Below are 12355 nucleotides of genomic sequence, written 5' to 3' on the forward strand. Positions count from 1 at the left end.
AACAGAATCTGAATTCCTCCAATCTAAATTTATCCAGTGTTACAGCCTGTCAACAGCAGAGTGAACAAATCTCAGTCGCCAGCAATAAAGGCTCATGAAGAATTGTTTCTGTCTGATCTTTTTTTTAAAAACGTGGATGAAAACAAGCTGCGATGCCAGCTCAGCAGAACAGATCACGGGCCAGAGAGAGGAACAATGTTTTAAACAGACCCGAGTTCATGTCTCTCCAGCAGCCCATGAGGAGCAGTTATGAGGGGAGAAGTTCGGTGAAGAGATACAGCGGGCAGTCAGGGCAGCAGCAGCAGCCCCTGCCAAACGATAGCAAGGAGTCGGTGCAGCGACCAGAGGAGGACTGTATGCAGCTTAACCCTTCTTTCAAAGGAATTGCCATTAACTCATTGTTGGCCATTGACATCTGCCTGTCCAAAAGTATGGGGGTGTGTGCCAGCAGCTCCTCAACCTGGCACAGTGCCCGCCCTATCATCAAGCTCATCGGGGTCACAGGTCATGGTGTGCCCTGGATTGGGGGAACCGTCTTCTGCCTGACAAAAAGCAGCACATCGGCAGGACAGGAGGTCCTTTTAAATCTTCTGTTTGGTGAGGTTTCTGTTCTTGGCTGTGTGATGAACTGAGTGAAATTCTGGGCCATCGGCTTCATTTTGCTGCAAATTGTAATCAGTGGCATCACAGGTCGGCCAGTAAGGGCACGGTGCAAAGGGCACTGGGTCAGTTGTCACTCTAAGACTTACTGGAGGTGTTGCTGGGTGCGGAGGGGCGTGCTATACTGAAATTGCTGTTCACGGTTCACGGTTGCTTACTTTTTCATCTCTGTAATATTGGGGTGTCCAAATAGCCCAGAGGCCGTACATAGCCCCCCACCTCTATCCCTGCCCGCAGAACCCATCTCACTCTACAGTGTTGCCAACCCTCCAGGATTATCCTGGAGACTCTAGGAATTATAGATTAATCTCCTGGCTGCTGGTGAGAGTGAAATCCAAGAAGGAAAGTTCTCAGGTTGTTAAATAAAATGGTGTCCCACTTTGAACAGCTTTGTTATTTAGTTGGTGCTGAGGGAACAAAAATCTGATTGACTGGGTGATGGGAAATTATGTGACAAAACCTCCAGGAATTTACCCAATCAGAGTTGGCAACCCTATTAGTCCCATCTGTAACTGCAATTCTTGGTCACGGCTTTGACTATTCTGGGCCCACACGTTTCAGCTATGTTCTTAGTGCTGTTCTGTTTCCTTGTTGGCAGATAAATTCCTAAATCAGAGAACATAACATGAGAGCATGAAAAAAGAAGCAGGAGTGGGCCATTTGGCCCTTCGAGCCTGTTCTGCCATTCAACAAGATCATGGCTGATCTGATTGTGGCCTTAACACGACTTTCTTGACTGCACATCCCCCCCTGCCCCCCCCACCATCCCCTCCATAACCCTTGAATCCTTTGTCAATCAAAAATCTGTCTAACTCAGCCTTGAATGTAAGGATTGAGGTCTATCAGGAAGGGGGAAGGTTTGAACTAAATAGGCAGGAGGTGGGCACCAGCATATAGAATAGAAAAGAGGAATAAGGTGCATAAAAGAATGAGAGTGTTGGATAGTACTAGAGAAGAATGTAGTATCATATTAGTTAGGAACAGACTAAGAAGGACTACAGTGTAAACACACAAAGGTTGGTGAGCTACAAGCAGAAATAGCCATGTGGGAATGTGGTGCAGTGGCAATAATGGAAATGTGGCTTAAAGATGGTGAGGCCTGAGCTCTTAATATTTAAGGATACAAAGGTTCAGAAAAGATGGGGAAGGAAAAGGTAGAGGTGGGGTGAAAGTACTGGTTAGGGAAGACATTGTAGTATTAGGAAGAGGATATCCTTGGCAGGGCAAGGACAAAATTCGTTTGGTTAGAATTGAGAAGCGAAAAGGGTATGATCACACTACTTGGGGATATTCTGTAGACGTCCAAATAGTGAGAGAGAAAGAGAGAGATAAAGGAGCAAATTAACAAATGCAGGGGAATCAGACATGTGCAAGAACTATAGAATGGTGATACTGGGGGATTTACAATGACCCAAATACCAATTGGGATAATGTTAAAGTAAAGGGTAAAGAGGGGGAAGAACCTCTGAAACATGTTCAGGAGAATTTCCTTGATCCGTTCAACCAGAGAGGAGGCATTGCCAGACTGATGCTGGGTAATGAGGTGGGCCAAATGGGCCAGTGATGGGGGAGCATTTGGATAAGAGTGATCATTGTATCATTAGGTTTAGATTAGTAATGGAGAAGAGCAAGGAACAATCTAATGTAGAACTTCTAAGTTGGAGGAGGGCTCATTTCAATGGGATGAGAGGGGATCTAGCCAGGGTAAATTGGAACCAAAGATTGACAGGAAAACTGTAATGGGACAATAGGTTCTTTAAGGAGATATTTCAAGTACAGGCTAGGTATATCTCAACAAGAGGGAAAGCCAGGGGAACCAAAACCAGGGCTCCCTGGATGATGAGGGAGGTAGAGGTTATGACGAAATAAAAAAAGAGGGTTTATGATGCATCTCGGATTAATTCTAATAGTGAGAACCAGGCCAAATGCAATACTGTAAGCTGAGGGGAAAAATGACAAGGAAAATAAGATCTGACAAAGAGAAAATATGAAAATAGAATGGTAGTTCATTTCTACTGGCCATGTATATAGTAAGCAGTCAGTAAGAGACAGGGTGAAACATATTAGAGACAAAAAGGATAATATACATTTAGAGCTTAGGGCAAGACTAGAATGTTTAATAAGTACTTTGTATTGGTGATTACTAAACAGGAGCATGCTGACAAAACATCGGTAGAAGGGGAGATGGTAGAGGTAATGGACGGAGTGAGAACTGATCATCAGGATGATTGTTATTGTTCCCAGTGTTATTTGTTCCAGTGTCACTGTTCCCGGTGTCAGTGCTCCCAGTGTAACTGTTCCCAGTGTTATTGTTCCCAGTGTCATTAAGAGCGTTACTCATTGAGAAAGAGCTACTCATTGACACACTGTTACTCACTGAGAGAGCTACTCAGTGAGAGAGTGCACCTCATTGAGAGACCTATGCAGGGAGGGAACACTACTCACAGAGAGTGTTAGTCAGTGAGAAAGTTACTCACTGAGCGTGCGTTACTCACTGAGAGAGCTACTCACTGAGAGAGTGTTACTGAAACAGTGCGACTCACCGAGACAGAGCAACTCACTGAGACAGAGCTACCCACTGAGGTAATGCTATTCGCTGTGAGAAAGCCACAGACCGGGAGAATGCTACTCACTGAGAGAGTGTTACTCACAGAAAATGCTACTCATTGAGAGAGAGCAACTGAATGAGAGAATGCTACTCACTGAGAGAGTGTTACTCAGGGAGAGAAAGTGTTACGCAGGGAGGGTGCTACTCACTGAGAAAGTGTTATTCAAGAAGAGAGAACTACTCACTATGAGAGAGCTACTCACAGAGACTGTAACTCAATGAGAGAGAGCTACTCACTGAGAGAATGCTACTCAGTGAGAGAATGCTACTCAGGGAGAGGGTGCTACTCACTGAAAGAATGCTAATCAGGGAGAGAGTGCTACTCACTGAAAGAATGCTATTCAGGGAGAGAATGCTAATCACTGAGTGAGAGTGCTACTCACTAAAGAGAGCTACTCATTGAGGTGGAGCAACTTACTGAGAGAATGATACTCACTGAGAGTGTTACTCACTCAGACAGTGCAACACAATGAGGGAGAGATTCTCACTGAGGAGTGCTACTCAGTGAGAGAGCTGCTCACTGAGAGTGTTACTCAGTGACAGAGAGCTGCTCATTGAGAGAGTGATACTCACTGAGAGAGAGAGAGCTACTCACTGACAGAATGCTACTCACTGAGAGAGTGTTACGCAGGGAGAGTGCTACTCACAGAAAGTGTTATTCAAGGAGAGAGAGCTACTCACTGAGAGAGATCTACTCACTGAGAGAGATCTACTCACTGGGAGAATGTTAGTCACTGAGACAAGGTTACTCAGTGAGAGAGAGCTACTCATTGAGAGAGAGTGTTACGCAGGGAGAGTGGTACTCATAGAAAGTGACTCACTGAGAGGGAGCTACTCACTGAGAGAGAGCTACTCACAGAGAGAATGCTATTCACTATGAGAAAGCCACTGACTGAGAGAATGCTGCTCACTGAGAGAGTGTTACTCACAGAAAATGCTACTCACTGAGAGAGTGTTATTCAAAGAGAATGCTACTCACTGAGAGAGAGCAACTGACTGAAAGAATGCTACTCACTGAGAGAGAGCTACTCACTGAGAGACTGTTACTGAAAGAGCGGGGCACTGAGAGAGCGATTCACTGAGAGAATGCCACTCACTGAGAGTGTTACTCACTGAGAGAGAGATACTCACTGAGACAGACTGCTACTCACTGAGAGAAACTGCTACTCACTGAGAGAGAGAGCTACTCACTGAGAGACTGTTATTCAAAGAGCAGGACACTGAGAGAGTGCAACTCACTGAGAGAATGCCACTCACTGAGAGAGTGTTACTCACTGAGAGAATGCCACTCACTGAGAGAATGCCACTCACTGAGAGAATGCCACTCACTGAGGAGTGCGACTCACTGAGAGAGTGTTACTCACTGAGAAAGAGATACTCATCGAGAGAGTTTACTCAGTGAGAGAGAGCTACTCACTGAGAGAGAGATACTCACTGAGAGAATATTACTTACAGAGAGAGCGCTACTTACTGAGAGATTGTTACTTGCTGACAGAGTCTACTCACGAAGAGAATGCTACTCAGTGAGAGAGTTTCTCAGTAAGAGACTGCTACTCAGTGACAGAGAGCTGCTCATTGAGAGAGTGATACTCCCTGAGAGAGCTACTCACTGAGAGAGAGCTAGTCACTGAGATAATGATACTCACTGAGAGAATGATACTCACTGAGAGAGAGCTACTCATTGAGAGAGAGATGCTCACTGAGAGATTGCTACTCACTGAGAGAGAGCTACTCACGGAGAGAAAGCTACGCATGGAGAGAAAGCTACTCATTGAGAGATTGTTACTCACTGAGAGAGAGCTACTATGGAGAGAAAGCTACTCAGTGAGAGATTGCTACTCACTGAGAGACAGCTACCCACAGAGAAAGATCTACTGACGGAGAGAAAGCTACTCATGGAGAGAAAGCTACTAGCAGAGAAAAAGCTACTCACTGAGAGATTGCTACGCACTGAGAGAGAGCTACTCACGGAAAGAACGCTACTCATTGAGAGATTGCAATTCACGGAGAGATTGCTACTCACTGACAGAGAGCTACTACGGAGAGAAAGCTACTCAGTGAGAGATTGCTACTCACTTAGAGATTGCTACTCACTGAGAGAGCGACTAACTGAGAGAGAACTACTCACAGAGAGAGAGCTACTCACTGAGAGATTGCTCCTCACTGAGAGATTGCTCCTCACTGAGAGAGGGCTACTCACGGAGAGACAGCTACTCACTGAGGGGCAGCTACTCACTGAGAGAGTGTTACTCACTAACAGGCAGCTACTCACTGAGAGAGTGTTACACACTGAGAGAAAGTTATTCACTGAGAGAGTGCTACTCTCTGAGGGAAAGCTACTCATTAAGAAAGTGTTACTGTGAGTGCTACTCACTGAGTGAGACCTACTCACTGAAAGAGAGCGACTCAGTGAGAGAGAGCTACTCACTGAGAGAGAGCTACTATGGAGAGAAAGCTACTCAGTGAGAGATTGCTACTCACTGAGAGACAGCTACCCACAGAGAAAGATCTACTGACGGAGAGAAAGCTACTCATGGAGAGAAAGCTACTAGCAGAGAAAAAGCTACTCACTGAGAGATTGCTACGCACTGAGAGAGAGCTACTCACGGAAAGAACGCTACTCATTGAGAGATTGCAATTCACGGAGAGATTGCTACTCACTGACAGAGAGCTACTACGGAGAGAAAGCTACTCAGTGAGAGATTGCTACTCACTTAGAGATTGCTACTCACTGAGAGAGCGACTAACTGAGAGAGAACTACTCAGAGAGAGAGCTACTCACTGAGAGATTGCTCCTCACTGAGAGATTGCTCCTCACTGAGAGAGGGCTACTCACGGAGAGACAGCTACTCACTGAGGGGCAGCTACTCACTGAGAGAGTGTTACTCACTAACAGGCAGCTACTCACTGAGAGAGTGTTACACACTGAGAGAAAGTTATTCACTGAGAGAGTGCTACTCTCTGAGGGAAAGCTACTCATTAAGAAAGTGTTACTGTGAGTGCTACTCACTGAGTGAGACCTACTCACTGAAAGAGAGCGACTCAGTGAGAGAGAGCTACTCACTGAGAGAGAGCTACTCACAGAAAGAAAGCTACCCACAGAGAGATTGCTACTCACGGAGATATTAGTACTCACTTAGAGAAAGCTACTATGGAGAGAAAGCTACTCAGTGAGAGATTGCTACTCACTGAGAGAGAGCTACTCAGTGAGAGAAAGCTACTCACTGAGAGAGAGCTACTCACGGAGAGAGAGCTACTCACTGAGGGGCAGCTACTCATTGAGAGACAGTTACTCACTAACAGGCAGCAACTCACTGAGAAAGTGTTACACACCGAGAGAAAGTTATTCACTGAGACAGTTCTACTCTCTGAGGGAAAGCTACTCATTAAAAGAGTGTTACTGAGTGTGTTACTCACTGAGTGAGACCTACTCCCTGACAGAGAGCAACTCAGTGAGAGAGAGCTACTCACTGAGAGAGAGCTACTCACAGAGAGAAAGCTACTCATGGAGAGATTGCTATTCACGGAGAGATTGCTACTCACTTAGAGAGAGAGTTACTATGGAGGGAAAGCTACTCAGTGAGAGATTGCTACTCACTGAGAGAGAGCTACTCAGTGAGAGAAAGCTACTCACTGAGAGAGAGCTACTCACTGAGAGAGAGCTACTCAGTGAGAGAAAGCTACTCACTGAGGGAGAGCTACTCACGGAGACAGAGCTACTCACTGAGGGGCAGCTACTCACTGAGAGAGTGTTAAACACAGAGAAAGTTATTCACTGAGAGCGTGCTACTCTCTGTGGGAAAGCTACTCATTAAGAGAGTGTTACTGAGAGTGTTACTCACTGAGTGAGACCTACTCACTGACAGAGAGCGACTCAGTGAGAGAGAGCTACTCACTGATAGAGAGCTACTCACAGTGAGAAAGCTACTCACGGAGAGATTGCTACTCACTTAGAGTGAGCTACTATGGAGAGAAAGGTACTCACTGAGAGAGAGAGCTACTCAGTGAGACAAAGCTACTCAATGAGGGAGTGCTACTAACGGAGAGAGAGCTACTCACTGAGGGTCAGCTACTCACTGAGAGAGTGTTACTCACTAACAGGCAGCTACTCGCTGTGAAAGAGTTACACACTGAGAGAAAGTTATTCACTGAGAGAGTGCTACTCCCTGAGGGATAGCTACTCATTAAGAAAGTGTTACTGAGAGTGCTACTCATTGAGTGAGAACTACTCACTGACAGAGAGCGACTCAGTGAGAGAGAGCTACACATTGAGAGAGTGCTACTCACAGAGAGAAAGCTACCCACAGAGAGATTGCTACTCATGGAGAGATTGGTACTCACTTAGAGAAAGCTAATATGGAGAGAAAGCTACTCAGTGAGAGAAAGCTATTCACTGAGAGAGAGCTACTCACGGAGAGAGAGCTACTCACTGAGGGGCAGCTACTCACTGAGAGAGTGTTACTAACAGGCAGCGGCTCACTGAGAGAGTGTTACACAAAGAGAAAGTTATTCACTGAGAGATGCTACCCTCTGAGGGAAAGCTACTCATTAAGAGAGTGTTACTGAGAGTGTTACTCACTGAGTGAGACCTACTCACTGACAGAGAGCGACTCAGTGAGAGAGAGCTACTCACTGAGAGAGAGCTACTCACAGTGAGAAAGCTTCTCATGGAGAGATTGCTACTCACAGAGAGATTGCTACACACTTAGAGAGAGAGTTACTATGGTGGGAAAGCTACTCAGTGAGAGATGGCTACTCACTGAGAGGGAGATACTCACTGAGAGAGAGCTACTCACAAAGAGAAAGCTACTCACGGAGAGATTGCTACTCGCGGAGAGATTGCTACTCACGGAGAGCTTGCTACTCACGGAGAGATTGCTACTCACTTAGGGAGAGCTACTATGGAAAGTATGCTACTCAGTGAGAGATTGCTACTCACTGAGAGAGATCTACTCACTGAGAGATTGTACCTCACTGAGAGAGAGCTACTCACGGAGAGATTGTACCTCACTAAGAGAGAGCTACTCACGGAGAGAGAGCTATTCACTTAGCGGCAACTACTCACTGAGAGAGTGTTACTCACTGACAGGCAGCTACTCACTGAGAGAGTGTTACACACTGAGAGAAAGTTATTCACTGAGAGAGTGCTACTCTCTGAAGGAAAGTTACTCACTAAGAGAGTGTTACTGAGAGTGTTACTGAGTGAGAACTACTCACTGACAGAGAGCGACTCAGTGAGAGAGTGCTACTCCCTGAGAGAGAGCTACTCACATAGAGAAAGCTACTCATGGAGAGATTGCTACTCATGGAGAGATTGCTACTCACTTAGAGAGAGCTACTATGGAGAGAAAGCTACTCACTGAGGGAGAGCTACTCACTGAGAGAGAGCTAATCACGGAGAGAGAGCTACTCACGGAGAGAGAGCTAGTGACGGAGAGATTGCTCCTCACTGAGAGAGTGTTATTCACTGGGACAGTGTTACTCATTGAGGAATGCTAGTCACTGAGAGAGTGTTACTCACTGAGGGAGAGCTACTCACTGAGAGAGAGCTACTCACAGAGTGAAAGCTACTCACTGATATGGTGTTACTCACTGAGAGAGTGTTACTCACTGTGAGAGAGAAACACCGGTAGAGAATTTCTCAGTAAGAGAGTGTTACTCAGTGACAGAGGGCTGCTCAATGAGAAAGTGCTGCTCACTGAGAGAGAGCTACTTACTAAGAGTTATTCACTGAGGGAGAGCTACTCACTGAGAGAGATTTACTCACAGAGATAGCTACTCACTGAGGGAGAGCTACTCATAGAGAGATTTACTCACAGAGAGAGCTACTCACTGAGAGAGAGCTACTCACAGAGAGAGCTACTCACTGAGAGAAAGCTACTCACTGAGAAAGTCTTGCGCACCAAAATAGGGTGTTACTCATTGAGAGAGTGTTACTCACCGAGAAAGAGATACTCAGTGAGCGAGTTTTTCAGTAAGAGAGTGTTACTCAGTGACAGAGGGCTGCTCAATGAGAGATGCTGCTCAAAGAGAGAGCTACTTACTGTGAGTTAATCACTGAGCGAGAGCTACTCGCTGTGAGAGATTTACTCACTGAGCGAGATTTAGTCACTGAGAGAGAGTTACTCATTGAGCGAGAGCTACTCACAGTGAATGCCGCTCACTGAGAGGGTGTTACTCACTGAGAGAGTGTTCCTCATTGGGAGAGAGATACTCAGTGAGAGAGATTCTCAGTAAGAGAGGTTCTCAGTAAGAGAGTGCTACTCACTGACAGAGAGCGTCTCTGAGAGAGAGCTACTCACTGAGAGCGAGCTACTCACAAAGAGAAAGCTACTCACAGAGAGATTGCTACTCACGGAGAGATTGCTTCTCACTTAGGGAGAGCTACTATAGAAAGAAAGCTACTCAGTGAGAGATTGCTACTCACTGAGAGGGAGCTACTGACTGAGAGATTGTACCTCACTGAGAGAGAGCTACTCACGGAGAGAGAGCTACTCACAGAGAGATTGCTAGTCACGGAGAGATTGCTACTCACTTAGAGTGAGCTACTATGGAGAGAAAGCTACTCACTGAGAGAGAGCTACTCAGTGAGACTAAGCTACTCAATGAGGGAGAGCTACTCACGGAGAGAGAGCTACTCACTGAGGGGCAGCTACTCACTAAGAGAGTGTTACTACTAACAGGCAGCTACTCGCTGAGAGAGAGTTACACACTGAGAGAAAGTTATTCACTGAGAGAGTGCTACTCTCTGAGGGAAAGCTACTCATTACGAGAGTGTTACTGAGAGTGTTACTCATTGAGTGAGACCTGCTCACTGACAGAGAGCGACTCAGTGAGAGAGAGCTACTCACTGAGAGAGAGCTACTCACAGTGAGAAAGCTTCTCATGGAGAGATTGCTACTCACGGAGAGATTGCTACACACTTAGAGAGAGAGTTACTATGGAGGGAAAGCTACTCAGTGAGAGATTGCTACTCACTGAGAGAGAGATACTCACTGAGAGAGAGCTACTCACAAAGAGAAAGCTATTCACGGAGAGATTGCTACTCGCGGAGAGATTGCTACTCACGGAGAGCTTTCTATTCACTGAGAGAGAGCTACTCACAAAGAGAAAGCTACTCACGGAGAGATTGCTACTCGCGGAGAGATTGCTACTCACGGAGAGCTTGCTACTCACGGAGAGAGAGCTACTCACTGAGGGGTAGCTACTCACTGAGAGAGTGTTACTCACTAACAGGCAGCTACTCACTGAGAGAGTGTTAAATATTGAGAGAAAGTTATTCACTGAGAGAGTGCTACTCTCTGAGAGAAAGCTACTCATTAAGTGAGTGTTACTGAGAGTGTTACTCACTGTGTGAGACCTACTCACTGATAGAGAGCGACTCAGTGAGAGAGAGCTACTCACTGAGAGAGAGCTACTCACAGAGGGAAAGCTACTCACGGAGAGATTGCTACTCACGGAGAGATTGCTACTCACGGAGAGATTGCTACTCACTTAGAGAGAGCTACTATGGAGAGAAAGCTACTTAGTGAGAGATTGCTACTCACTGAGAGAGAGCTACTCAGTGAGAGAAAGCTATTCACTGAGGGGCAACTACTCACTGAGAGAGTGTTACTCACTGACAGGCAGCTACTCACCGAGACAGTGTTACACACTGAGAGAAAGTTACTCACTGAGAGAGTGCTACTCTCTGAGGGAAAGCTATTCACTAAGAGAGTGTTACTCACTGAGTGAGACCTACTCACTGACAGAGAGCGACTCAGTGAGAGAGTGCTACTCCCTGAGAGAGAGCTACTCACAGAGAGAAAGCTACTCATGGAGAGATTGCTACTCATGGAGAGATTGCTACTCACTTAGAGAGAGCTACTATGGAGAGAAAGCTACTCACTGAGAGAGAGCTACTCACTGAGAGAGAGCTAATCATGGAGAGAGAGCTACTCACAGAGAGAGAGCTAGTGACGGAGAGATTGCTCCTCACTGAGAGAGTGTTATTCACTGGGACAGTGTTACACATTGAGGAATGCTAGTCACTGAGAGAGTGTTACTCACTGAGGGAGAGCTACTCACTGAGAGAGAGCTACTCACATAGTGAATGCTACTCACTGATATGATGTTACTCACTGGGACAGTGTTACTCACTGAGAGAGAGCTACTCAGAGTGAATGCTACTCACTGACAGGATGTTACTCACTGAGAGAGTGTTACTCACTGTGAGAGAAATACTTACTAAGAGTTATTCACTTAGGGAGAGCTACTCACTGAGAGAGATTTACTCACAGAGATAGCTACTCACTGAGGGAGAGCTACTCACAGAGAGATTTACTCACAGAGAGAGCTACTCACTGAGAGAGAGCTACTCACAGAGAGAGCGACACACAGAGTGAATGCTACTCACTGATAGGGTGTTACTCACTGAGAGTGTGTTACTCACTGAGAGAGAGATACTCAGTGAGGGAGTTTCTCAGTAAGAGACTGTTACTCAGTGACAGAGGGCTGCTCAATGAGAGAGTGCTGCTCACAGAGAGAGCTACTTACTAAGAGTTCATCACTGAGCAAGAGCTACTCACTGAGAGAGATTTACTCACTGGGAGAGTGTTACTCATTGAGAGAATGCTACTCACTGAGAGAGAGCTACTCACTGAGGGAGAGCTACTCACTGAGGGAGAGCGGCTCACTGAGTGCGAGCTACTTACTGAGATTTACTCACTGAGAGAGAGCTACTCACTGAGGGAGAGCGGCTCACTGAGTGCGAGCTACTTACTGAGATTTACTCACTGAGAGAGAGCTACTTACTGAGGGAGTGTTACTCACTGAGAGAGTGTTGCTCACTGAGAGTTACTCACTGAGAGCTACTCACTAAGAGTGCTACTCACTGAGAGAGCTGTTCACTGAGAGAGTGCTACTCTCTGAGAGAAACCTACTCACTGTGAGATCTACTCACAAAGTGTTACTCACTGAAAGAGAGCTACCCATTGAGAGAGTGTTACTCACTGGGCGAGACTGCTCGTCACTGAGAAGGTGCTACTCACCAAGAGAGAGTGCTACTCAGTGAGAGAGTGCTACTCACTGTGAGAGAGCTACACATTG

General features: G+C 46.1%; 1 protein-coding gene across 1 annotated transcript in view; it reads left to right on the forward strand.

Annotated features, from left to right (window-relative positions):
• Nucleotides 1–64: 64 nt before the first annotated feature.
• The window catches only part of LOC121281520 (inactive phospholipid phosphatase 7), a 55045-nt gene continuing 42754 nt past the window's right edge, over nucleotides 65–12355 (forward strand). Inside the window, exon 1 of the mRNA XM_041194466.1 lies at nucleotides 65–597. Coding sequence (XP_041050400.1) covers nucleotides 153–597 — 445 coding nt within the window. The 5' untranslated portion in view covers nucleotides 65–152. The remainder of the gene's footprint in view (nucleotides 598–12355) is intronic.

Source organism: Carcharodon carcharias, chromosome 8 (assembly GCF_017639515.1).
Source record: "Carcharodon carcharias isolate sCarCar2 chromosome 8, sCarCar2.pri, whole genome shotgun sequence".
Classification (NCBI taxonomy): Eukaryota; Metazoa; Chordata; class Chondrichthyes; order Lamniformes; family Lamnidae; genus Carcharodon; species Carcharodon carcharias.